Source organism: Urocitellus parryii, chromosome 1, assembly GCF_045843805.1.
Source record: "Urocitellus parryii isolate mUroPar1 chromosome 1, mUroPar1.hap1, whole genome shotgun sequence".
Taxonomy (NCBI): domain Eukaryota; kingdom Metazoa; phylum Chordata; class Mammalia; order Rodentia; family Sciuridae; genus Urocitellus; species Urocitellus parryii.
The window spans coordinates 216,602,827-216,628,183 of NC_135531.1; the positions used below are offsets into that span (position 1 = coordinate 216,602,827).

At 34.5% G+C, this 25,357-nt stretch overlaps 1 protein-coding gene across 2 annotated transcripts in view; it reads right to left on the minus strand.

Annotated features, from left to right (window-relative positions):
• Window positions 1–22,041, minus strand: part of Kcnh7 (potassium voltage-gated channel subfamily H member 7) — a 457,046-nt gene extending 435,005 nt beyond the window's left edge. For both annotated transcript variants that reach the window (XM_026393098.2, XM_026393099.2), the window contains exons 1-2: window positions 21,966–22,041; window positions 20,056–20,286 (exon numbers count right to left, since the gene is read on the minus strand). In XM_026393098.2, the coding sequence (XP_026248883.2) occupies window positions 20,056–20,286; window positions 21,966–22,041 (307 nt within the window). The remainder of the gene's footprint in view (window positions 1–20,055; window positions 20,287–21,965) is intronic.
• Between the last annotated feature and the right edge of the window lie 3,316 nt (window positions 22,042–25,357).

The following is a 25,357-nucleotide window of genomic DNA, read 5'->3' on the forward strand; positions in this document are numbered from 1 at the left end:
TTGCAACAGACAGAAGAGAAAAAGACAGAGAGGAAGTTTGTTCTTTAGGTATCATTTGGGGAGCAGCTCCTCTGGGCCAGAAACCACTGATACATTTCTTAGAAAGCATAATAGGGGATTCCAGTTCCTTAGCATCTTAAAATTGTGTAATTCTGTAGCATTTCATCTCTAGGTAATATTATTTTAAATTGACTCAAGGGTGGAAATGCTTTTATTGTTATTATCTTGTTTTCCAGGAGACTTAATCTTGTTACTTCACCAAAGACACAAAGTGTGGAAGGCAAAATAGGCCTTGAGTATTAGCTTCTACTTCTGGAAAAGCAAATCTGTTGTTTGGAACAAAGACCTCTTATCTGTAGCCTGGGAGCTCTTTCATCTGTGTAACTGTCAATATATGGTTCTCACACAATAAGATGTAATGAATTCCAGCACTTCTGCCTTTGTTACAGAGACAATTAGGGTGTCCTGCCATCCATTATTCATCACTCTTGCCTCAGCTCCAAATAGAACAGTAAGCAGATCTGAAGAATAAGTATTCCTCACACTGGAAGAATTCACCTCCCAGGGTTATGGTGTCTAGTCACAGATAACCCTCCTGAACTTAGTGTCTCAGACATTTCATTGGCATGCTTTCTTTTGAAGAAAAGAAGCAGCAGTCTTTATTTTGTTTTATTGTTTTTGTATCTTCTTCCCATTATTCTCTCCTTGTTGAAGCAGTTATCCCACCCTATACTCTCTCCTCTATAAGCCCACATACTTATTTTCCTTGAATGTCACAATTTTGTTTTTCTACATTTGAATCTACCCTCCCTCTTGGTGTACATCTGCAGTTCAGTTTTTTTTTTTTTGTCTCCTCCAATAACCAAGTAGTAAAGAGGAAGTTTATCTTTATACTCAGAATAAGTGACTTCTCCAAATATTTCAAATTTAAAGACAAATAGATCCGAATCTGATGTCTACAACAATAAGAAGAAAAGACACATCTTACTTTCAAATTTATTCTAAACATGCTGGTTCATTTTATAAACAGGAACAAAATTATCAAGATAAATCCTTCTGTTTAAACTAGTTAAGTTTTCAAGATTCCAAACAGATCAAATTAATTAGGATAATATTTTAAAAATTGAGACAAATGATTTTTCACAATAAAGATTTACATATGTGTTCAAGAAGCTTTACTTGCTTTTCATATTAAAAAAACATAATCAGTATGCAGCTCAAGTTTCATTATAAGTTTGATCAAGCATTCTATCATTAGAAAAATCAAATGAAGTCATGTGATGGTATGTGCACTAGGTTTTAGATGATGTAGTTAATTTCAAATTGACTTTTATTTAAGCTTTTAAATATAAAGAATAATAGAAAATGAGAGACACAACATTTGGGTTAGGATGCTCTCATGGGTTATGAAAACTGGAATTCAAAAGGGGTACCCAGGGTTGGCCACTGAGGAAAACAGGTTGACCTTCATGTCAGCCTCAAAAGTCAATAAAATGTTAAGTTTACATCTCAAACATGCTTGTCTCAGCTCTAACAGACACAAATAAACTTTCAAAATAGATTTAAAAATTCAATCCATAAAATCTTCTGGGAATAGCCATACTAATCTCAATTTAACTGCATAACTAAACATGTCTTCTCTCAATTTTCAAAGAAAGTTCTTTAATCCTAGGTTTCAAGACTGTGGTGACCATCTGAGTACCAGGTATTAATCTTCTGGAATATACCATTAAATTTCATCAAAACTGTATTTTCCAGATTAACAAATTTTACTTAGAAATCTGTCCTATATCCTAATATTCTACTTTATGTCTTCATCAATTGTTTTTTTGCTTTGGAAGAACTCTGGATCGGGACCAAAGAAAAACTGACTTTCATTAAAATGGTCATTTCTGCCCTTCCCTGTAATAGAATCTTGAGAACAACAAGAGGAAATCAATAAAAAGTACCCTACCCTGAAGGACTCTCGGATTATTGAAGATCCACTTGCCATTTAAGAATAAAAAATAATGACCCCAAGCAAAACCAGGAATTAAATGCAACTGGTTTAGATATAATTTTAAGAGGATGAAATATTGGATATGAAATTAAGATTCATCAGTAGTGCAAAAGATAAATATGAATGCTAAGTAGGTTGATATATGTTAAGGCAAAATATTTAGTGTCTTTAAGACGTTACTAAAATCTGAAAATGGAATTTGGGAAAATAAAAAAAAAATAGTTACTAATCAATATGTGTCATCATGATTTCTTAAATTATGAAAATAATTGCTGGTTGGTATATCAGGGTATATCTAATATCTTTCAATCTTGAAAACACAAAAAGTTTTAAAAATAAGTTATGGAGAGTAATTTTTATTGCTGTGATGAAAATCCAACCATCATAATTTAAAATATAAACTAATTCTACTATACATGCAAGTGAATGCCCAGAATTTAAGAAGTTTATTTCTCATGATGCATTTCTTACTTAAGTCTTTGTAATAATTGTATGGTTATAGAAAAAAAATAGTATGACTCTGAAAATAAACATTTTATTTATTAAGTTGAGGTAAAGTTTACATACAGTGAAATGTAAATTTAAGTATATAATTTGAGTTGAGACCAATGCATAGATCCAAATAACCCACATTACTGTGAAGATATAAAACTATTATTTTGTTTCTGCATTCACAATTAATTTTTTCCTTATCTTGAGCTCTGTTCTACTGGAGATATGCAGTGTATATTTTTGGGTTCTGACCTTTTTTGTTCAATATGCCTTTGGGAATCATTCATTTATTTAAACATCCATAGTGCATTATTATTTATCACTGATTAGTACATCATTTGTGGCTATACCACAACTTATTTATCTATTCACCTGTTAATAGATTGGGAGTTCTTCCAGATTTGGGCTATTTGAAATGAAAATTGCTATGAATTTTTCATATAAATAATTTCATGGACTGTATTTTATTTTTAGATATTGACTTGAAAGAAGAATTGCTGGATCATAGTTAGGTGCATATTTATCTTTGCAGTGAAACACTGATGAGTTTTTCAGGGATTTGTACCTTTTTGCAGTCCCTCTGGGAATGCATGAGAATTAGATGCTTCCCATCTGCACCAACATTTGATGCTGTCAGTTTTTTAATTTTATCTATTCTAGTGAATGTTAAATGGCATCCTACCTGGGTTTTAAGTCACATTCCTTTTGTAAAATGTCCAAACAAGTTTCTTTTTACTTAGTTTTTCTTTTCATTACTTATTTTACATGCACACATATATAAAATTTCTCTATTGAGAGGCATCTTTTACACACACACATACATTATAGAATATGATTCCTTTGTCAAATAAATATATGGAATGTTTTCTTTCAATTTGTGTCAGTTTTCATTTTCTTAATGGAACTTTTTTAAGTGCATGTGTTTTTAATTTTGGCCATATCCAATTCATCAATTTTTATTCCTATGTTTAGTACCTTTTGTATCTCTTCCTAGAAATCTTTACCCACTCAAATATATGGAAGATTTTTTTGCTATTTATTTCTAGAAATGTTATAATTTGTGCTTTTGTGTTTAGGTTTATAAGTCAAATGAAATTCATTTAGTGCGTAGTGCCATGTAGTTTATCAAGATTCAGTTTTTCTCACACGTTTCCAGCTATTGTCTCACTTTTGGATAGGACTTGCTTTTACTCATTGAATGACTTTAATGCCCTTATCAAAAATCAATTCAGGGCTGGGTTGTGGCTCAGTGGTAGAGCGCTTGCCTGGCATGAGCAAGGCCCTGGGTTCGATCCTCAGGACCACATAAAAATAAATAAATAAAATAAAGGTATTGTGTCTAACTAAAAAAAAAAAAAAATCTTAAAAAAAAATCAATTCAGTGTATATGTGAGGATCTATATATGGACAATTCTGTTCCATTGATCAATATGTCCATACCAATCCTACTACCACACTCCATGATTGCTGTAGCTTTAGAGGAATTGAGTAAATTTTTTTTTAAATGAGGTGGTTTCAGTCCTCCAACTTTCTTCTTCTTTTCCATGATTATTCAGCTGTTCTAGAACATTTGTGTTTTAATATAAGTTTTTAAATCAACTCGCTAATTTGAGTATACTATCATTTTGTCTAGGATTACAGATCAACTTAGGAAGACTGGACTTTATCTCATTGGGATTTTAGATTTGTGATCATGTAATAACTCTCTTATGGTTTGGATCTGGAAAGTCCCCCAAAAGCTCATGTGTTAAAAGCATGGTACTCAATGCAGCAAGAGTCATAGATGGAGCATTTCCACAACGATGTAATCATGATGGCTCTGGATCCAATCTTAGATCGCTGGATGGAATGTTGGGAGGTGGGACCTATTTGGAGGAAGCGGGTCACTGGGGGCATGCCCTGAGAGGATTTATTTTTCCAGTCAGACAATTCCACCATCCCCCTGCAGCTGAGCAGATTTTCTTCACTGCATCTTTCTGCCATTATTTTCTGCCTTACCACAGGCTCAAAGCAGTGGATCTAGTTAACCATAGACTAATACCTCTGAAACTGTGAGCCCAAATAAACTCTCCCTCCTTTAAGTTATTTATATCAGGTATTTTGGTCACAGCAACAAGCTGACTCACAATTCTTCTTTTATTTATTCTTTAATTTCTCTTAACTATACTCATGATTGAGGAATTGCATATTTTTGTTAAATTTATTCTACTAATGTTATTTCAAAGATATTTTAAAATTTAATTTTGTAATTTTTTTTCAAAATGCACACAGAAGAACTTGACAAGTGATCAAAGATAACATCATCAGTAATGGGAGAAGCTGACACCAAGTGTTTCTGATGATGGTCAGAAAACATAACATCACTTAGATATTAAATATAAGAAAAGTTCACAAATTGAATTCAAGTCATGAGAATTCATCAAACAAATCCAAATTGAGTATTCTGTAAAACAATGAGCTTTTTTCTTAAAGAAACCAATGTCATAAAATAAATCAAGGGCTGAGAAACTCATTTTGATTAAAGGGAACTAAAGAAACACAACAATAAACTGCAATGTATACTCCTAGTTCAAACCCTGAATTGTTAAATTGAATGATCTAAAGGACAACATAGGGATGATTGAGAAAATCTGAATTTAGAGTATATTAGGTAATATATGCAAATATATTAGGTAATATATGCAAAACTTCCTGAATTTGAAAATTAATCTGGAGTTACAGAAGAGAATTTTCTTATAATTAGAAGATAATATATTGAACTACTTAAGAGTCAGCATCTCTGCAAACAAATTCAAATGGGTCAGCAAAAGAAGTGAGTACATGCAAAATAGCAATATGTGAAATTCCAATACTAAGAAATAAAAGCAAATGTGTTGACTTGTAAACAATAACTGAACCTATATGTAAAGTTTATAAGAGTCCCATTGTGATATTTTTGCATTCCTTCTGTAGGTCTGAATATTTTTTAAAAAATATTTAGTTGAAGTGATAGTAGCAAAGTAAGACACATAGATCATTCTATCCTGCAATTTTACAACTATGCTAATCTGTTTTATTTGAAAGAAAACAGTAAATTTGTGTTTGAGCTGTCAAGAATTTCTGTAATCTTTATGGGGGGGTTGTTTGTTTGTTTGTTTGGCTTTGTTTAGAGGAAGGACAATGGAATAAAGAATTGAGGAAAAATGGTAACAAGAGGAAATGACTTCCAAAATCACATCAAGTGATATTCTTTTCTATGACTGTATTTCACTAAGGATAATCTGAAAATAATCCTGACTGAAAGTCTGTTTGTTGGGTTTGTTGTTGTGATTGATGTTGTTTGTTTATTCATTTAATGGAGAAATGTTTTTCAGTTGAAACTATGACCACTCACAATATTGTAAACTCCATCTCCTTATATCATATAAATTTCATAATGTGTCTATTCAAATTTTTTCTTCTTTCATAAACTTTTATTTAGCAAATACAGAGTCAAAGAGACACCATAAATCAACAAGAAATCAGGCATATAAATGTGTGCAGATTATAGTTTTTATAGCTACATTTCTTTTGTGCATTATCTTTTAGTAATATTTCATCATGTGAAATGATTTCAAGAACTGGGGGTAATTTGAAAGAAAAAGGGAGTTGAATATGAAAGAGATGCAAAAGATTGATATCTAGTGTAATTCTCGGGGATTTTTTCCCCCCTGTTTTTGGATTGTAACATTAAATCTACAAAACTAAGTCTACAAAAATGCAAATGATATTAGAATACCAACTGTATCCATCACTTTTTAAAATTTTTGTTTCTTTTTCCTTTTTCTGGGGAGGGAGGTGGTGGAAATGCTTGACATTGAACCCAGGGCTCGTTCAGGCTAGACAAGAGCTCTACCACTGACCTGAGTCCCAGTCCCAATTTCATAGTCTTTTATTTTGACTTTTAAATGTCTGTACTTTCCTTTTGAAACTGAAGAGATTAATTTCTACTTAAGTTCATGTGGACAAAGAAATTGATTTTACATTGCAAAATCTAAATGAACTAATTAATGTTTCATTATTTCTTATCAGAATGTTGATGACTTTATCCTTGGATGCTATCAGCTCCAACTTTTCTGGGCATGCCCCCCCCCCACTTAATATGTATCCATCAAACAAGAAATTTTACATGTGATGCAAGAATAATTTTATCACAGAATTACAAACAGACTGACCCATGCAACCCAGGCTGGAAGGAGAAGTTGGGAAAAAAAAACACTATACTAAAACCTAACTGTGCACATGCTCTATACACAGCCAGGCTTTAGTAGAGTTCAAGATAAAGATCCTTTTGAAAGTTGAAGATATCCTGTAACAGTCTGTTGGCATTCAACAATGAACTCAATCTTTTTACCTTTAGTACATTGCTATTCTCCTAACTCACAATGGTTCACAAAATGGTTGAGGTTAATTCCCTTTACTAAGAACCGTCAACATGGTATTTATAGAGGGATTCATTTGTAGTCCTATTTCAAAGAGGTCAGCAGGTGCAATGTATTCTTTAGAGGAATTCTGACTCACTTCTCCAGATTGTAAGATACTGTCTTTGTCTAAACAGTATGCATTTTAGGCTTTGCAAAAATGAGTGGCTACATTTTTTAACTCACCAGTTTGGAAAGCCTAAAAAACGTTCATGAAAAGCCTATTCTATAGAAGGATATACATTCTGAAAAATCGGATATACAATGTCAGATACAGGTTGTACTTACAGTGCCCATATTTGCAGTTTGCCTGGAACAATCCTGGATTTTTCCTCTTGAATAACTTCCCCCTATCTTTTTCAAAATATTCATCCTTTGGATACTGAATTATGTCACCACCTTAGCACATATTGGGTATTTTTAATCTACAGGTTTTCTTTAAAGTAGTTAGGTTTCAATTTTTTCCACACCTTTGCTATAAATGAGACATTTTTTTCATTCTCATTAAATGATGGATGGAGAAGGGAAGGAATGAGTTTACACCTCACTATGTCAATCAAGAAATTTTACTTCTTATAGAATTTTTTGAAATGAAGATTTTTAGAAGAGTACTGGCACATCATAACTGCTCAATAAGTGACAGCAATTCTTAAAATTATTTAAGGTGCTCCAATCAAACTCTATTATTTAATTCATTCATATTATTAATCTAGGAAAACAACTCTAGAATTTGAGTTATGTGTTATGTTTCAATTAATTGAATATGATAATGAGAAGAAGGTAATTATTTTAACTGGAGTAATGGGATATGTTGTAAGGAAGTCCTGACTAGTAACATTATAATGTTATTAGCATAATAAAAAAGGTTTCTGATCTGAGTCCTTGTTTCTTTGTATCTTTAACAGAGAATAGCATCTGAAAGTGATGAAATATTTGGCATGTTTTTTATTGTTGTTTCTAGGCATTCGTGAAGTTAAATCAGTTAAAATATCAAGTTTCATCTTCATTCTTTGTATTTTAAATATAGGTTACTATCGCTTCTTCAAATGTCATAGAAGTACTCATGAAAATACTTTTGTGTATTCTTTTATACTTGAGATTATCTTTTGTGTAGTAGAATTATAGTTTCCCCAGTTAGCTTTATACATTATAAACTACTACTTGGCAAAGATTTAGAGAATGCAATCATTGTTGCTCATATTTTCCAAAAAATGAAATCAATCAAACTTTTTGATAGGAAGTATGTTACAAAGGCAAATTATCATTGAAGATATTGGCAACCTCGAATGAGCCAATAATAAAAATGAAAAGGTTACATAACTCATACTATACACACATTGCAGTGAATATATTTTAAATAATGAATGTTAGCAGGTATAAATTTCAGCAGGATGCCTTCTGTTCGCTTTAGAGATGTGGACTGCAGAGATAAGTCCTGCGATTTTACAATGAGAACTGAATAGATGCCGACTAATGGGACAGTAGAAGTTGTGCATCATTAGTGGCATCTCTGTGTAGTTATTTATTTAGGGAGCAAATTCTGAGAACAGCAGTGTGAGAATCCATAAATCCTACTGAGCCTTGGTTAAGTGACATTCATTATAAAGAACACCTGGAGGGAAGACCTGAGAATTGAGTCACAACTAGAAAGATCAGATTACCTGAGCTCTGCATGTCTGAGCTCAGTAAAGCTGCCCAGGTAGAGAATGATCTTTCTCTGCAGTCATTTCAATAGTATTATATTGGGATATTGAGATAATGTTGGTGGTTTATCTAATACAGTGTTGAGTTTATATTGCTTATATATTTCCTCAGACACTATTGTGAAATTTTGAGCATTTGATTCAATTTGTGGTATACAAGTACATTTTTACTTATCACTTTGCATCTAAGCAAAGCTATATATTTTTATAGAAAATTCATATATCTGAGTAAAAAGTATTGAATAGAAACTCTTCACATACTTTCTATCACAGTTTATGTAGATAATAAGAAATGTTAAATTAAAATCCAACTTATTTCATATAGGAAAAAAGGAAAAAGTTCAAAGAATGCTTTAACTTTTAATTAGTAAATTATTTAAATAGTAAATGACTGGTATTAATTTGAGATGTGGAAAACTGCAAGAAAATCACTGAAAGACAAATCTGAATGTGAAGAGCAGATTGGAAAGAATGCTGTGGGATGGGGTGTCCAGGCTAGTCGGTCAGTTATTCACAGGAGTATTTGAATAGTCATGCTCCCTAGAGATGATGATACTCGGCACTAGTTCCTTTAACAAAGAAAATAAATTGCCTCAAATATTTTCTATACATGTTTTTTGTAAAAAACACTGTGGGTTAAATTTAATTATCAGAAAATAAGATACTACTTATATTTGCTCAACAACAATTAAAAGGCATGCCAAATTTAATTATATTCATGAAATGGCTACTTAAATACATTCCCCTTCAGAGTATGTAACAAGAAGTATCAAAGATACACATACTGTTTAGCCAGCAATAATATTTCTATAAGAATATACTAGGCTTAGAATGGTACAGGTTCGGCAACAGAATCTTGGTATGTTTTTACAACTGTAAAAAAGTTGGAAATTGTAAAGTGTTTATTAATAAAGTATCCATGGTAATATGCTATTTCCTTTAAGGCCATATTTATGAATATTAAAATAATTTACAGTCTGTCCATGTAACAAATAATACGTAATCATTAAAACATGCAAGTTCAGTATGAATTTCTCAGTGAAGAAAACAAGCTACAGATTGGTACAAAATTTATAGTGTTGTCCTGGTAATGTCCACATGCACACACAAAGAGGTATGAGTGTATTTATATAAAAAAATATAGATGGAATACATGCCATTATTTTAGCAGTTGATATCTCTTAGTTTCAAGAGCATATGTCTTTACTTTTTAATTTCTCTCTGTATTTTCTAATTTTTTAAACATCACAGTTAAATCACTTTGACAGACAGACAGAGAGAAAGTAAAAATAAGAAGTCCTTCCTGAGGTGTTGAAGTCCTGTATCAGGATGTGACTGATGAAGTGCCTTCTGATACCATAAAGACTTTATAATCTAAGTTCATGACTCAGGGTTAGGAAAAATGAATTCACTATGTTGGGAGACCAGTATAAAGATGAAGCTATTTCCAGTCTGTGTGGGAAAATAGCAGAAAATGACATCAGAATAATTGCAAAGTTTTATTCGTATTTTATCATGTGATTTCATGGAGGAGGTGCAGGGAGTGTTGGGATGACTTGAAAACTTGCATATGTTATTATAAGCAAGAGCAGACAAATTCTTCTCTTCACTGACCTGTGAGTGCCCCCATCAAAATCAGCAGATGGTGTGTAGGCACTAAAGATCTATCTGGACTGTTCTGACCATTCATGTTTCTCCTTCTTGACTAAGGAGGATGATTACTTGTTAAGTCTTTTTACAGAGATAGTTTTCTAAATATTATAATAAACTTCTTTAAAATATATAAACTATATGATAGTACATTATTATTTCTCAATTAATAAAGAAGTTGATTATTTTTACAGTTCTCATCCCTAGCAAAATTATTGACATTAGATGTTGAATGAGTAAATGAATGGATAAATGCATAAGACTTTTCCAGCCCCTGCTACCTTGTAGACATTTTCACTTATAAATAGGTGTATCCCTGGGCTACTTTAAATCCATCCTTTGCTATTCAGCCATTTCCTTTAGTTTTTCATGAGTGTCTTAATAAGTCTCTTCAAAATGTTCAAAGTTGAGTGGAAGAGACAGACATAGAAACAAATTACCACACTATAATTTCATAAGTGTCCTAATAGAGACAAGGAAAAAAATGTTAGGGAACGTGGAAAAAGCTGCCTGAGGATTTAGAGGAGATCTTGAAAAGGAGCTGAGGTTGAAACTGCACAGAAGTTTGCTTAAAATTAGAGGGTGTTGATGAATGGTGTGGGAAGGGGTCATGAAGGCTATCCCAGGATGAAGGAGTCACGTGTACAGATAGAGGAGTCCTAAGGGTGGTGGGCTCTGGGAGGAGCTCAAACGCAGGATAGGTATGTGCTGAGTCTGACATTTGGCTCAAGATGGAGAAATGTGGAGGAGTTTTAAATAACCAGGAACTTTCCATACTAGTAAATTATAATTTCCTTTATAAATACTAATGGTGAATTTTTTCAAATCACATCATCTTGCCAGGAAATAAAACTCTTGTTATGGGAAAGAGAAAGAACACTGCACAGATCCTTAGGACTGAATCACACTGCGATGGGAAATTTCTCCCTGACTTCCTGGACAAGGACCAGACAAACATCAGATGAGGGATGCTTAACTAAAATTGTGCCTCAACTATGAGTCAACCATATAATTTATATCTCAAAACTGGCATGCTTTTAATAGAAAAGAGAGAGTCACTAATAATTATGGAGAGACTATAAGCAAATCCTAGCTACCCTCACTTCTCTGAACTGTAACATGCTGCCAGATAGATTCATTTTGACTGATAATATTGTTTTAATTGCAAAACACTTATGGTGAACATTGTTTCATTCACTTTTTGGTGTGAACTAAACTGGTTAGATTTACACTTTGGATAAATAATAGAATCTACAATTCAGAACTAGAATGAGGATATATAAGATGGGGCAAGGTTACCCTTTAAAACTATATCATTTGAAGGCAATATATAGAATTGGCAAGCACAGACAAATCTAAGCTGTAAACTTTACCTCCACCTTGCTCTGTGATCATAAATATTTGACTTAACTTCTCTGAACATAAAATTAACTAATCTGTAGAATGAAATAATACAGTAATTTCTACTCCCAAAGTTGTCATATGAAAATCAGACAAAGAAATTTCTATGAAGAACCAGTCATAGAACTGGGATTCAATAAGCATTAGTCTTTTGGGGATCTAATTTGGGTAGACTATTCGAAAGACAATGAGAATTAACATCTGGAAAGCACATCCATTGTGTAAAACACACTTGAATAAATGAATAGTTAAAGATTAACTGGCCAATAATATTAAAGAAAATGAATTGTACACATAAGATTTTCTAGAAAAACTAGAAGAAATATTAACTAATGTAGTATGAAAGGTAAACAAAAGCCTGATTAAAATTCACTCATCATATCATGTTCTTAGCTCTAACACTGATTTTTGTCAAGTAGAAATGATCTTAATTAGTGTATATGAAGACCTTAAGATTGATTTCAATGTATGATCTTTTTTAACACAAGTTTTTTTTTTTTTTTGGGGGGGGGTGGGTAAGGAAATACTTTATTTAGTTTGTCCCAATTTTTGTTGTTTACTTTTCTTTAAGAAATTGATTATAAACCACCACTATTTTCTTACATTAATTTTTGTCATCATGCCTATCATCTTGTGTCATTAGCACAGATTTCACTGAATAAAAGGATATTTTGAGCAGAGGTCAGTGGTGTATATTGAGAGGCGACATGATCCAGGTTTTCTTAACAATACGCAAGAATTAATATTCTGTAAAAACCAACACACAATGGCATAAATAACAGTTCTAATAGTCCTAGAGGAAGGGGGGGGGGAAGAGGAGTAAAAAAAAAAAAACAATACATAAAGCTTGCTGTGGTAGAAATCCACCTGCTGAAATAATAATTTCTAGCTGATCATTTGGGAAGAAAATGCAGACAACAGAAGCACCTCTATGCAAGGAGCCTGGCATGCCCTAGCAGGCACAGTCTAACTTGAGATCACCTTACGAATGGAGCCAACTAAGGGCAGAAACTACCCACAGTCCTCTCTCACCCCTCCCAAAATTTATACCCATGAAGCATAGCCACAGCTAATTTTACTCCTTTTCTGAGTGAAAAGTACCAAGAGACATTCTACAAGATAGTGGAAACCATAAAAAAGACAAGTTTGTACACAGGAGGCCTATTTCAACTGGGGAGAGGTCATAGGGAGCCATAGTTTAAATTGTCACAGAAAGAACACTTTGCTCTTCTTAATTAGAATTTAAATTTAAATTAAAGGAGAAAGAAAAGGATATTATGGGATGTTCATTCATGACAATAGGAGCTTGGTACCCTGTTTTCTCATAACTCACCTGGGACAAGTAGAAATTTGACTTTCTTAATTTTTCAGTAATAGGACATGTTTCCTCACTGTTGTGATTAATGTTTTGCTGCTGTCTGATTCTGTTGCAGACAGCACAGCCAAGAGAGAGAAAGCATTCATTTCATGATTGTAATTAATGATTGTTATTTTTTACTAATAACAAAAGATTGCTTTAGGTTTTATATATTCATTATTGTGTTACCCTGAGATTAAGCTTCATTGTTGATTAAGAATTTTCAAGAAAACACTGAATGATAAAAATGTTGTAATATATATAAAAAGTCAGTACTGTGTAACATAAGCAGTGAGGAGAGAAAATCTATCAAACACAAAAAATACAAGTAAGTAAGAAAAGGGCAGAAGAGGTCTTTGGGATTGTTTGTTAGGGATTGTTGGGAACAATTGTGAGTCAGTAGTGGGGTGGCCAGTAAGTGGCACCTATGGTAACTGATTGATAACTTTTGATTCATAGTTCCTCCCTAAGTTCGTTAAATATTTTTCTGACTATTTGTATAGCTACAGGGCATTAAAACATTTAACATTTTAGATTAATAAACAAAGAAATATGGTAATTAATAAAATTAAGAAGAAAATTGTTCTGAAAAATAGTACAGAAGTGCTCCTAAGAAAATTACAAAAACAATCCAGGCGTGGTGGCACATTCCTATAAACCCAGTGGTTCAGGAGGCTGAGGCAGGAGGATTGAGAGTTCAAAGCCAGCCTCAGCAAAAGCAAGGCACTGAGCAACTCAGTGATATCCTGTCTCTAAATGAAACATAAAATAGAGCTGGGGATGTGGCTCAGTGTATGAGTTCCCCTGAGTTCAATCCCCAGTGCCAAAAAAAAAAAAAGAAAAAAAAATATCACTTACCCTATATCTTGGTTTCTGGGAAATCTCTTGATCTAAACCTGTTTGTTTCTTCGATTCCATTGTACCATCCCACATGCCCTTTTCATTTTTTAAGTAAAAATTGAGCACCCACTTGATATCCATATATTCAGGACACAGAAATTAACAAGACTTAGTAATTCCTCTAAATTTGCTCAGAAAATAGATAAAATTAACTACCATGATATACAATAATATGTAGCCCACTGGAAAGTCTACATGGGAATTAAGAACACAGTGGATGAAGACACAGGGGAGCTGCAGTGAAGACATCAGCAATGACTTTACAAAGAAGTCTTTTGATCTGTCTTTGGAAGGATGATGATGGTTTCTGCAGGGTGAGAAGCAGAGGGAAGGGCAAATCCATTCAGAGAGACTTTGAAGTATTTATTATAAAAGAAAGCTTCTGAAAGGTGAGCAAACCCTTGGGTGTATAAAAGTGCAGTAAAGTATGATTGGAACATAAGATTTGTAAGTGAAACAGAATTGGCAATATATTCAACTAGTTGACATTTATGGAGCACATTATGGGCAAGAAACCATGTCAGAAATAAAGCTATGCTGTTTACTGAGTGCAGCATATTTCAATCAGCCTAACAAAGTAGATGCTATTCTCCAAATATACATGTTAGAAAAGGAAAATTAAAGAACCAAGAAAGTAAACTTGGTTAAGTATATCTAGTTATTGTCAGATCAAAGTAAATCTATTGTGGCTCCTCAAAAAATACCCTCCTTGAAAATCCAAGTTAACTCTGAAGGTCACCAAACCTACTGAGAAAGAATCTAATACATTAGGCTGAGACATAATGTAAGTGCACTGTGCAACAGTAAGGAAAAGCTGTTGAGGGCTCAGTTCTACCACTTAGGAGCCATGTGTGGTCTCACTAACTGCTCAGTCTCTGTGGGTCTGTTTCTTTCCATGAAATGGTTATAAGAGTATGTATACCTATGGGGATGTTGTACCCATCATTTAATACATGTAATTTATTTACTATGATTGTGGCTCCAATAAGTCATCGGAGTAAGTGATTCATGTTTCAGAAATAGCTCTCTGATGGCATTGTGGAGAAGGGATTAGAGAGGGAGGGAATCTGGATTCAATACTTCAGAAGAAGGACTAAGCTGACTTCAATCAGAGCACTTGACAGTGGATGGAGAAGTAGGAATAGCATTGTGAGATATTTCAGATGTAAAGACTGAAAGGATTTGGTGGCCAGCTGGGTTTAGAGTGAAGGGGGAGAGAAAAAAAAAACATAAAATGACCTAAGTTTTCTAGTATAGATGACCAGATGCAAGGCAATGCCTCCATACTTCATACTCCAACTGCTACTTCCCTGTGGTTCAAGTATGCAGGGACTCTCATGGCAGGCTGGCTGCCAGCAGTTGATTCAGTAGTTATTTATAACAAGCAACAGTAACAACAAACCAAAACACTTAGAGGCCAGTAGAAGCAAGTTCTTTCCATTAAACCTATTCTAGTCCCATTGTTTTAAACTGACTCTGTTCTCAAGTCCTTTGGGTATAAAAATAACCAAGCAGTTATCTCTCAAACCACAGAAAACATCACTTCTTTCTAGCATCAGAACTGCTTACAGGTATAGTACTAGCAGGTGGCATAAGAGGATCAATAAACAAGAGCTCACTCCTATTTTCAAGCCATTTGGTTTCACTGGGAACAATAACAAAACAAAGTTTTCACATTGTGAGGAAGACTGTTTCTTGACAATGTTCATTTCACCAATAAATACAATTGAACAAGTATAATATCCAGAACACATGGGAGGTAATGAAATTTAGGTAGGTGGAAGGAAATGAGTTTTAGGATTATTTGTTGCTATAATATCCTATCAGTAGGACAGGGAATAGTATAAACAAAGAGTTAAAATGACACCAAAACAAAGTATAGGCAACATACTCCTTGGAAATGTTTCTTATTGCCTGAATTACCCACACATGATATATATTTCTATTCTTGTCTTAAGAAATACCATCTGTATCTCTACTACACAATCCAAGAATTAGGAGAGCTGAATATATTATGTTTCTTATAACTTATAGAAAGCTATTGTAATAGTTAAGTTTGTGTTGTTAAAATTTTAACTGAACTGCGTTGCTGCTTTAACAAATTATTATACGTAAGCAGTAAAAGGTGTTTACATTATATGTAATTATATTAAATAAAATGTGTATATGTACATTAGCAACTTTATTTTAAGGTTGGGAAATAGAAGAAGAGTGGCAAGAGTCCTAAATTTTGTAGGTTCTCTATATAAAAACCTTCATTTTATAGTTCATATATTCTTTTTCTTTGAAAACAATTTCATGAAAACATTCAGGGATTAGAAGACAGAAATGAACATAAGTGCCTCTATAATACAGAAGTTCTGAAAGCAGAGATCAAGTTGTATCTTCCACTGCAGATCCTCCTTCTGTTCCCTAGGGCTTAAAACATTTCCTTAGAGAGAGGGGGCGCTCAACATGCATCTTCATCTTTACTCACAAATCCGAACTTTAAAGAAGGACATTCTGCATAATTGTCAGAGAGAGCAGGTTCTGTGTTAGCAAACCAAGACCTCTTCTTGTGTTTAGTTGCATGAAATTTGCCGCTGTAACTTTGCTTTCTGGATATTTTCTGGATTAGGCAAAATCTTTCTTCAGCCCCTACTCATCCCTCAGTTCTTTAAAATAAGCTTCAAAGATGAAGAAAGTAGTACTATACATTTCTGTTTTGTTAACAAAATTGTCATTGTAATATCTCTGGAAGCATAATGCCAAAAATACAGGAATGCTATGACCACTAAAATAAAACACTTTAGATCATGTTTTCCTTCTAAGGATCCTTATTTGTCCTGGAGAAATTTACTTTTATTTTTCCAAATGTTTAAAGTTGTTTGATAATTTAAAGTATATCTAAATGTGATTGAAGGAGTTTTAGCACTTTAACTAGCTAATTTTATTGCAGCATGCATCCCAGACCAGATGAGCAATAAACTAAGGGATGACCAGCTAAACTATCTTTTGTTTTGGGTTTTTTTTTCCTACTTCCAGAATGATGGACTAGTTAATAACTGAAGTATTTGTGATTTTTCAATCATTATGCCTAAAAATGTTGCTTTTAAAGTGAATATATTACACTATTAAAATACATGCCCATCCTTATATAAGCCTTGGCATAATTATAGTTTTGTATAATTAGAATTTTATGTCAAAAGATTTACAGCTTCATCACCTCAAGCAATATTTCACAGCTGCCAAGAATGATTTATGCAATAATGATTTAAACTGTAAAATAGACTCCTCAAAGGAAGAGCTGTCAAATATTCCTATTGCAAATAACAAGGTTTTCAAAAATTGATATTCTGGCAAACAGCAAGTCCAATTGTACCTAGCACAAACACATAAAGGAGCGATGTAGGAAGTGTTGCTTCACAATGGATCATGCGGTTCACAGCACACTGTACCAATGTGAACTCCTTGCATAGATCATGAGTTTAACCAGCTTATAAAGCCTCTGGGTTACTTTGGAAACAAATTTCAGAAATAATGCCTTGCTCATACATTTGCTACTCCATTTTGAATAAATAGAGAAAGTGAAAACAGAGTATCTCAACTTTTTGTTAAATTTCTCATTGTGCTCATAACACGATTTTCTATATTCCTATAAAAGGCTAAATTAAGAATAAGGAAGCATTTACTGTAAATAGTCAAGAAACCAAGAAACTACCAAAAGTGAATGTCCTCAATTATTAAGAATTAAGAAACTTTGAGAAGCAAACCAATGAAAATGTTGATTTATTTTTTCTTTTCCTGCTTTTATAAATGCACAATGCCTGGCAAGTCTCTAAGATGTAAGACTATTAAAGCACTTGAACTTCAGAAGTTCTGACTGATTTTACAGTTGGCATGTAAATGAAACCAATATGCTCTGAAGATTCTATTAAAAGTATTGGAAGTATCAACAACACACACACACACACACAGAGACACACACAAAACACATTAAGAAAAATAAGTGTGACTGAATCCTAATCTAAAAAGTTCATTTAAATTAATTATTTTAATTTGGAAAACCAGAAAAATCTTGACTAATCATCTCACGTTTCTCACATCAATTAAACCTAAATAGGCAACTTTTGTTGTTAATGCTAAAGATACCCAAGTCCTTAAAGACTGAATCACAATCTGGGGAAAAAAAAACAACAGAACAAAATTACCACCAAAGCTTGACATTTCCATACCTAAAAGACCTTTCAAATAATTTTTGTAAGAAAACAAGAACTTTAATTCATATACCCAAGCAAATCATTCAGAAGAAAATTTACATTTCTGAATACACTAACATCTTTACTACATAACTTTTTACAATCATGATTCCATATGAAATTGCCTTTTAAGGTGTTTTGAGATTATTTTATACAGTCATGAACAAACTAACTAGATTTCAAAATATCACCATTTCAGTGGCAGTGTAATATTAATTTTTATTCAAAAACACTTTGCATACTATACTTAGGATCTATGCAATTGGGCAGACCAAATTTATTTTATGCTTAAAATCTGAGAGTTGAAGAAAAAGTCTGAAATATAGAATAACTTAGAAAACATAGTGACTAAAGATGGTTCAACATGCTCTGAAGAGCCACAGTACACACTGAATTGACTTCATAATAAACATTCACATGGGGAAATAATGTCAGACACTCAAAACATGTCAAAGATCCAGTTTGTTGACTTCAGGTATACAAATAGAGAAGCTGATTTGGGTAGTGAGACCTTCAGTCCAATACATGCCTTCAAGAAAATAAAATAATTAGGCTATTTCTAGTATGCTAACACTACTGATGGAGAAAGAGAGGAAGAGGGACAACATTGAAAAACAACCTGTATGCCCTCTGATAATCATATAATTGCTTTCATTCCAGATTAATACAAAGTTATACAAACCTGTTTTTCCAGTAATACTTGGTTGCACATAACCACTTAATTTCACGTAATACTTAATAGAGTAATTAAGAACTGTACATATTCTATCATGAAACATTTAATTATAAGGAAAGAAGAGGAAGAGTTAAATCTTTTCCTTGCTACTTTTTCTCTGTGGTTTACCAAATGATGACTCATTATATGACATAGGCTATAGCATATCACACATTTACCAAATACTTAAGAGTTTCCCCCAAATCTGAAGATACCCCTCCTCTCCATTAATTTCTATCAGTGGAACAGAAAGAAGTAGATAATAATACAATATTGACAAAATTAACTGCAGTATGTGTGTTTTAAAAAATTGTTTGACATTTAAAACTTAACTTGTCAAATATCATTAAGTGTCAACATTTGAGAATGTGTGATGCATCAAAATGTGAATATCTGAGTATTCATCCACAGGAACTCATTAATACCGTGTATTTAATGTATGCATGTCTCCCTCATGACAAGTCTAAAAGAAGGAAGTGTGTCCTTGAAGTTGAGCCATGACCTTAAGTTTGAAATGCCAGTTTTGATGCAGCTGTAAAATGAGTACTAATAACTTCAGAGAGTCATAGTTCCTATTCTATATTTCTTATTTTAGAACAGTATCAAATACATGAACAGCCTTTACTATTTGAATATGCACAGATTTTCTGGACCACTTTTAGAAGTTCCTATACATCATCCTTACTCTTTTAAAAATGAACAAAAGAAACAAGAGGTGTTGCACATCAACACCTAAAGAGATAAGAAATGCTTATAGCTCTAATCTTAAATTTCAGATTACACAGTTTTCAATACTTCAATACAAAACATATTTTCAAGTCCAAAAAAATGAAACTGTTTCTCTCCTACCAAATACATATCAATGCAAGCAATAAACTATTGATCTTTGTATTAGTCCTTAGAGAAGGAGTGTGCAAAACTGATTTGTGAAATTTTATCCTCAGTGACATTAAGTTACTGCACTTTCAAAGTACCCTTAGTGAAGAAGAAAAAAATTTCTATTAATCTAAGAAGAATATTCATACTTCTTGGGCACTAAAACACAACAAGCAATGAATACATGTACAATTAAATATCTGGAGTGTCTCTGCACACAGACTTTCAGTAATCAAAATTTCCTTTCAATAAAATAAAATACGAGGAATCCTAAATAAACTTTACCATTTTTGTGATAGTAGGTGACCTCCACTTTCCTCTCCTCTGACCCCAACAATGCCTGTGCAATTTGGGCAATATCATGCCTCTTGGTCTCCGGCCCATGGAGGAAGTCGCAGGTGCATGGCTTCTGCATGACATCTGGCCTGGAGAAACCAGTCATCTCACAGAACCCATCATTGCAGTAGATGATGGCACAATTCTGCACTCTGGCATTTGCAATGATAAATTTTTTATCTGTAATAAGAAGATGGTAAGGCATCTTTTAAAAAGCTTCCATGAGACTCTCATAAACAGTGAACCTATTTGTTGCATAATAAGAGCTCTGAAATGTAGGTGCTTCCCCAAAATGTTAACTGCCCAGACCTTTCCAAGAAAAAAAAAATCAAAAAAATATCCTACAAACTTTAAAAGTGAGAATAACGGTCCAAAGTAATTTTAACCAAAGGTATTTAAAAAATCACTCTTCAAATTGCAAGAACAGAATTTCCCTGATAGTCCAGATCTCAAATGCTACAACTCCCAAGGGTCCTAGTGGACATTCAAACAAGCATCTGGCCCATTGATATTTCCAGAATGCATTTAAATGTAAAATAAAAAATTTATAAGCCAAAACATTGAAACATCCTGTAACTGTCAAATTTTTCACTTCAACTCTGTCCCTTAGAATACAACTTTCTCAAAGTAGTTATTCTTGGATCTGGCTTTTCTCTATTCCTCTAAGGCATACTACACACATTGTTAAGAAAAAGAAAAAAGACAACTAGCTTTGCAATAAAACTAATTCACATTTATTAACAGTTCAATAATGCAAATGGTCACCTTTTCATAATATATTTTTTCCAAAAATACATTTCCTACACAATATTATGTTAACACCTTTTTACTTTTACTTTGGGAGAACCTTTAAATTTTGTACAGTTATAGAAAATTTAATGCAAAGAACTTATTTATTTTGATAACATAATATATTTACTATTTCCAGGTTGAATGTGAAGCAGGAAGTAGAAGTTTATTTTGTACATAAGGTACTAGATCTTCACATCATTAAATGCAGTGCCAAAAAACCCTGCAAAGTATACAATATAAATGTGCTAATGTACATTTAAGAAAACATAGAATATAAATTTAAAAGTCTAGTATTTAAGATTACTATGTTTATATAAAAATAATTAATTCCCAGTAGGTGGTCCACATGAGTACATTAAATTTTTCTACATTCAGTATCTGTGGGGTTTACTTATTATACTTCAATCTTTAAATTTCTAAATGGAAACTTTAAGAGGATCATAAAGTGACAGAAATATTATTTTGAATAATAAGCGGCTTGCACTGGGAACCAGTAAAGATAAGATACTGCTTTCCCAAATTCTCTCTTTGGGCATATATTTGCATTGATTCAATACAAAGTTTAGCTTCTGTCAGCTAGCAGCAGGCAAGCATCCTTGTCATTCCACAGCCCTGCAATTTACCAAGATAAAATATAGTTTGCATAGCCATTTACATCCCTACTACCATTGACATACGCTTGTTCAAATAGTAGGGTCTGCTCTGCTTCTGACTTTCAAAAGTCTACAATAAAACAGCCTCAAAAAATATAAACCCATGTTATACTAGCACGTTCCCCTTTAAGATAGTAGAATAGTAGGACATTAAGTAGCAAGGCAGATAATGGAGCAGTGGGAGAGGAGGATCAAATTGCCTTCTACAATAGAGACCATAATCTAAAATGTAAATCAAAATTAATATTAGAGGGAGAACACTCCCGCTGCCATCCGAGCCTCCTGGCTAGGTTTCACAGCCTCTGAACTTGACAGAGCCTGGAGTTGCCGATCTCCCCAGCTAGTAAGCGGCGGAAGCCAAGTGCACTATCAAAGCAGAAAGCGAGGGAGAGAGAAGCGAACAAACGAACTTACTTTGCCCTTCAAATTTCCGTATGATGGTCCCCAAAAATGTGTTCTGTGGTGCCACATGCCCCCTGCGAACAGGCATGTTGACCCGGGTCTTCCGAGGAGCGCTCCCCGCGAGCTCCGGAGTTCTCCCGGGATCTCTCCTCCGCTAGAGCCCAGGCCAGCGCGCGAGCCGCTCTTTGTGGCAGAGCATCCTCTTTTGAAACCAGAAATCTCTTCCCATTAGCACCACTTCTAGACACCCGCTTCACCCACCGGAGTCCAATCCATTCCCCTCACCTTCCGGAGGGGGCCTCGCACCGGACTGCCGCGGGTGAGAGGTTTGGGGGTGGGGAGAGAGAAGGAGGCGGGGTGAGGGGAGGTGGCGGGGGAGGGACGAGGGAGGGAACGATGGGGGTGGGGTGAGAAGGGGGGCGGGGAGTCACAAGGGCAATCGATCTGTTTCTCTTCTCCCAAACAGCGCCAATTTTCCGGTGCAAATGGGCTTAACCTGGCTGTTGCCCAGAACCCCGAGGATGGCGACCGGGCCTGGGGGAGGGGGGAGCGACTTGTGTAGCTTTTGCAGGAAGGAGAAAAAGAAAAAGAGGCTGGGGGGGGGGGGTTTGACGTCTCTATCCCCGCCCTCTCCCCCTACACACACACACACACACACACACACACACACACACACACACACACTCCTTTTATCCCGAGAGCTTGGGCGCCACCACAGCTCGGATTACTCAAGCGTGCTTTAGCGGAAGCCAGCCAAGAAATCTCCAAAACTCAGTGACAAACAACTACCCTGGGAAGGTGATCTCCACGGCCACCAGCCACAGGGCTCCATCCCTGAGCTCCTCACGCCGCAGTAGCTAAAAACACTCTTAGCTGCAAAGAAAAGACAGGTGGGAAGACAGTCCCTCAATGAGAAATATGTCTAAACTGTATTGACGCTCAAGAGGTTGAAGACTGAGGATGAGCCACTCAAGAGTGAAGGTTTAGCGTCAGTGTGCAGCTTGGATCCCTGAGACTCTCGGGGATGGGCGCTGAAGCCCGGGCTGGACTGGCACGCTGGTTCCTGCCCAGCCCTGAACCGCGCCTGGCAGAGACTGAAGGCTGCCCGCGCCTCCGAGCATGCCCAGTTACACCGCTTGAATCCCTAAGGAGTTGCAAGGTTGAGGGGTGATTGGGTCTTCAGGTGCTAAAGGCTGCGAGAAAGACGAGAGGGCCAAAGACTGTGAACGCGACTGGCACAAAACAAGCAAAGAGTTTGAAGTAGGCGAGGCTGGGCGCCAGGGGGAAGGAACAAAAGGTGGGTGGGGCTAAGAGTTAGCAGTCTTGATGTGACCTCCCATTCATCAAAGGAACACACTCGCCACATCATTCTGTTTTCCTTCACCTTTTTCTAAGGAATCATCTCGTTTAGGATAGCAAAAGGTTCAAGGGGGCAAAATAGAGTCCTTTTCGTTCTTGCTTCTCAGAGGCTGCCAACGCGGAATCTCGTGGTAATACATATGCTTTTGTACAAATTGGTCCTGGGGACTTAGGGAATCAAATATGACAAGTCATGCTAGGAAAGCATGTTTCCAAAGTTGTTTTTTAAAGTTTTCTTTCTTCTTTCCGTTTCATTTATGCTATCTTCTCCTCTCCCATAATAGCCCTATCTACATCCTTTTTCTAAGTGGTATTTTCCACCTATTCTCTCTAAAGAAATAGAACATGGACAAACCTCTAATTTCTAGCTGGTAATGAGGTTCTATCCATCCCTTTCAAACATATAGTTGCATGTTAGAGATTTTTTTGGGGAAGGGGTGTTCTTGCAGTCCATTAATCACCTCTGCCTGTGCATTGAGTCAGTCTGGTTTATATTTTATCATAGCCTGATATCTGAAGTGAGATAATGAGGGTGGAATTGGGAATGGCCAAGAAGCAGAGGAGTTAGTTTAGTAAAGAAAATCCTGTGGGTCGCAATAAATAAGAAAGAAATAAACATAACAACTATTATAGTCCAGGAAATGTACAACAACAAATCAAGACAAGAACAAAAACCTAAACAAATTTTACTTTTTCATTCAATAGCAATGAAAATGAATCAGAACACATTGCCAAGAAATGTTGAATGTTCCTATTAACTAACATTACATTATTACTGTATGGTTGTCTCTTTGGGGATATAAAAAGATACCCCTTTTCAATGTATGGCTTTTCCCTCCTCTATTCTTTATGAGCAGTTGATTCTGTCATTCTGTGCTCTAGCTGCAAACTGTCTCACATGAAGATAATTCCTCTTCAAGGTGCTGAATATGTGGAGCTATCCGTGGTGCTGACTCTGACACTGCCTTTAGCAACTGCTCTCTGCCTACATCCAGCCACATAAAATAAAACTGTAAATTCAGGCAAGTGGCCCTGATATGTCCTTATACAACAATAATATTCATCAAATACCCACAGAAACACCAAGTTCTATTTTCATTTTATCTCTAAAACATCTTTTTCTACTTAGCTATTTAATCAAACCCAAACACATCCTCTTCACAAAACCCATCAAGGACTCCAGAGAAAACTCAATAAATGCATACTGTGTGATTCTAATTAAGGTTTTCTGTATAAAGTTTCATTTTACTTAAGGTTTCACAGTGTAATAACACAACAGTAAGTTATGACAAATAAATATAGACAAACATGTTTTCTAATCACATATAAACTCATTGAATGAATACTTCTGTAAGTGAATAGACACTTCCAAATTGATTTTGAAACACAATATTTATCTTTCATATGGCAAGATGTTTTTATTATGAGTCTGATACCATATTTTACAGGCTATTAACTCTGGAAACCCTGGAATTCTGCCTTTGTTCTTTAAGAGTATAATTGTCTTCCTGCTTGCTGAACTATTCTCTATCTTTTTACAACTTTCAGAATGGCCCCTGTTTGGATTGGTTAATGAATCACATGATTGTTAAAGTTCCATTGTCAGTGTTGCATATGAGTAAGCTCTGTGGGCTTCACATTTTTTCCCCAGCCTCATTTAGCTCTAAGATTAGTTCTATTAATGATTCAGTGTAAAATCATAGAACATTCTATAATCTATGTATTGTAATTGATTGATATGAGCAGAAGATTAAAGGCATCCTGTTTCTAAATTACCCTAGTAATCGTGTTCATGCATTATATATTGGAACAGTGGAGACAAGTACATTAATCTATATTCAGCCAATAATAGAATCAAACTAGGGGAGAGTAATCATGGCTGCTTGCTAGCTGGAAAATTATTCTTCCTTCCATTCTCATCCTCTGAAAAAAAGCTAACTTCAGATTTTATGTTTTTTTAAGATTTCATAAATTTTAATATTTTTAGACATTTTGGGAAGTCCAAACTTTGAACAAAGCATGTAAATCCAAATGTTGAAATCCTA